Below are 2,687 nucleotides of genomic sequence, written 5' to 3'. Positions count from 1 at the left end.
CCTGTGGGGGGAAGGGGGCATGTGCGTGTGTGGCTGTAGGTCTCTCTGCCGGGGAGACCTGCCCAGGAGAGCGCGCTCCCGCAGCCCTGCCCCTGCCCCGCCCACCTCGATGCCACTCTGGCGGGCTAGCTTCACGGCCGTGTTGTAGTAGCCGCAGCGCAGCAGATGCTCCACCATCATGCGGTCCATGCGCTTCCGCTTCCACATGCTGGCGGCCGCGGGCTGGTCGCTGCTGTGCTCCTTGAGGTGCTCGATCCTGCGCTTGCACAGCTTGGCGCTCTCGTCCTCTGCCTGGATGGACTCCACCGCCTGAGACAGGACACGCAATAGAGAGAGAGGTGCTTGGGGCGGGACCGTGGTCGGCCTGCCCCCCACCAACACCCACAAACAGGAGGCAAGGACAAATCAGAGGACGGCAGGGGACGTCCCCAGATGGGGGGACGGACACCAAAGGGAGAGTCCCACACAGGCCCAGGAGACATTACTAAGAAAGCAGGTTTACCCACCGCTCTGTGGACCCGCACCTGCCCTTCACCGGGGACCTTCATATACTCTGCTGCTATGCTGCCAGCGACGCAGAATTTTAACCTTGCTTCCTGGTCAATTAAACCATCTGCTACTACTTCACGACTATCTTCTATGATACTTTTTGCAACTACCTGGAAGTGTGCTGTGGGCGCTGTCCAGGACAGCAGTCAACTCTCGGGGACCTGACGGTCACGCCCGGTGGCCCCGCACTCTCCTCGGGCAGTCGCCCCTCGGTGGCTTCTGCTAGCTGCCAGGACATCTGCTGCTCCTCTGCAAGCGGTTTTCTTCCTCCCACTGCTCTTAAGAATCTCTGTGTCTCTGGTCAGTTTTACAACGTCAAGTCCTACAGGTAGGGTCCTTTTCACGTATCCCATAGGACTCTGAACTGGTGACTTCCGTAGCCCTGAGAATCTCAGCCGCTCTTCCTGTACTGTCTCTTGGCTTTCGTCCAAGTCTCCACTCTATTCTCCCAGGCCTCCCACTCTCTTCTGCATTTTTGTTTTTAGCTCCCAGTGTTGCATTCTAGATAATTTCTTCATACCTACCTTCCGGTTCGCAAATTCTCTCTTTAGCTTTGTCTGATTGTTAAATGTTAAAAAGTCTGTTACAAGCATACATTTGAGTCTTTCATTTCATTTATTATACTTTCAATCTCTTGAGGTTTTGTTTGGCTTATTTTAAACTCTCACTCACACTGTACACTTCCTGTTTCCTGCAGATATTCTCAGCTGTTTATTCCTCAGACACAGTGAAGTCTGGTGGTACCTGACAGTCTCTACCTCCTATATCTGAAGACCGCACGGCGTCTACCGTTTCTGCCACACCTCAGCCACAGTGTCCTGTGTAGCTGGTCACCCCCCTCGGCAGGCCTGACGCTCTGTGAGGCTGTTTCGTCAGCCTGGCGCCTGCAGCTGCCACCAGCTGGGACCACTCACACCAAGCTGAAGAGGAGGGGTCCTGGCTCACCTGGACGTCCTGAAACTGTCTGCGAAGTCCAGTCCTGGGGCACCCTCACTTGACACGCAGTGCCACCAGGACCCACCACCAGCCCTGGCCGCCCTCAGCCGGCCCCCGTCCCTGGCCAGCAGGGCCCTCAGAGGGCTCACCTGTGTGCTGCAGCCTATAGGGCAGCATGGTCCTGCCCTTCTCTCCTCTTGGCCCCTGCCCTCCAATTCTGCTGATAAACTTTCTGTTTCGTGAGCCCTTTGATACCTTCAGTAGAATGTTGTAAAATATCTTGTATTTTCGGGTTGCTCTCACTCGGCATAGAAGTATACCTGACCTAGCTCTCCCAGCTTTGTGAGAAACCTGACACAAAGTTTTGAGGTGAAATTCTAGAAGTAAGAAGTCATCTGTCTCTCCCTCTGCACTGGGACCCTCTGGAGCCAGGACGACCGGTCTCACAGGGAGGGAGGGTGGGACCGAAGCCAGCTGGCCAGCCCCAAAGAGCACAGATGGCATGGACGGCTCAGTCTCCCGCGCTCTGGCCCTGAGGGCATGGACGGCTCACTCTCCCAGGCTCTGGCCCTGAGGGCATGGACGGCTCACTCTCCCAGGCTCTGGCCCTGAGGGCATGGACGGCTCAGTCTCCCGCGCTCTGGCCCTGAGGGCCCGCCTCCCCGCCTCAGGGCTGCCTGGCCTCTGCTGTGTCCCTGTTCCCAGAGAAGACGGCCCCTTTTTGGGACAGCCTAGGTACACAGTGAGGCCGGGCCCATGGACCCACGCTACAGCCCGACAGGACGGTCCGGAAGCAACACTGACCTTCCTCTTTAGGACGCTAAGCTTCTCCACCACGCCATCCAGAAGGCTGACCACGGAGTCTACGGCGGGGCAGCTGCTCAAGGTCTTCTCCAGCTCGGCCACCACCATGGTGACGTGGCTCGTCTCTCGGTCAATGTTTTTCTGAGCAGCCCGAAAGCGCTTATTCAGCGTCTCATAGGGCACCTGGGGGGGCGGGGGACAGGCAGGGGCGTGTGAGCGGAGGGCTGGGGGCCCACGCGGGGGACCCAGCCCTCCTGCCTGGCACGCTGTCAGGGAAGCTTCCAGTGTTCACAACACACGTCTACTCCCCACAAGAGGCCTGTGTAGACGGAGGGCTGCTCGTGTTCCTGGACAAGGACACTAACGTGAAGGTGCGTCCTGTCCCCAGACCCACAGCG

The 2,687-nt window shown here is 58.2% G+C and overlaps 1 protein-coding gene across 1 annotated transcript in view; it reads right to left on the bottom strand.

Annotated features, from left to right (window-relative positions):
- The window catches only part of MAEA (macrophage erythroblast attacher, E3 ubiquitin ligase), a 14,856-nt gene extending 12,384 nt beyond the window's left edge, over positions 1–2,472 (bottom strand). Inside the window, exons 1-2 of the mRNA XM_077750584.1 lie at positions 2,290–2,472; positions 106–309 (exon numbers count right to left, since the gene is read on the bottom strand). Coding sequence (XP_077606710.1) covers positions 106–309; positions 2,290–2,397 — 312 coding nt within the window. The 5' untranslated portion in view covers positions 2,398–2,472. The remainder of the gene's footprint in view (positions 1–105; positions 310–2,289) is intronic.
- Positions 2,473–2,687: the final 215 nt, after the last annotated feature.

This window comes from Crocuta crocuta, unplaced genomic scaffold (genome assembly GCF_008692635.1).
Source record: "Crocuta crocuta isolate KB4526 unplaced genomic scaffold, BGI_CrCroc_1.0 scaffold179, whole genome shotgun sequence".
NCBI classification, from domain to species: Eukaryota; Metazoa; Chordata; class Mammalia; order Carnivora; family Hyaenidae; genus Crocuta; species Crocuta crocuta.
The sequence above is the reverse complement of the archived record's forward strand: the minus strand, read 5'-3'. Positions and strand labels throughout refer to the sequence as shown.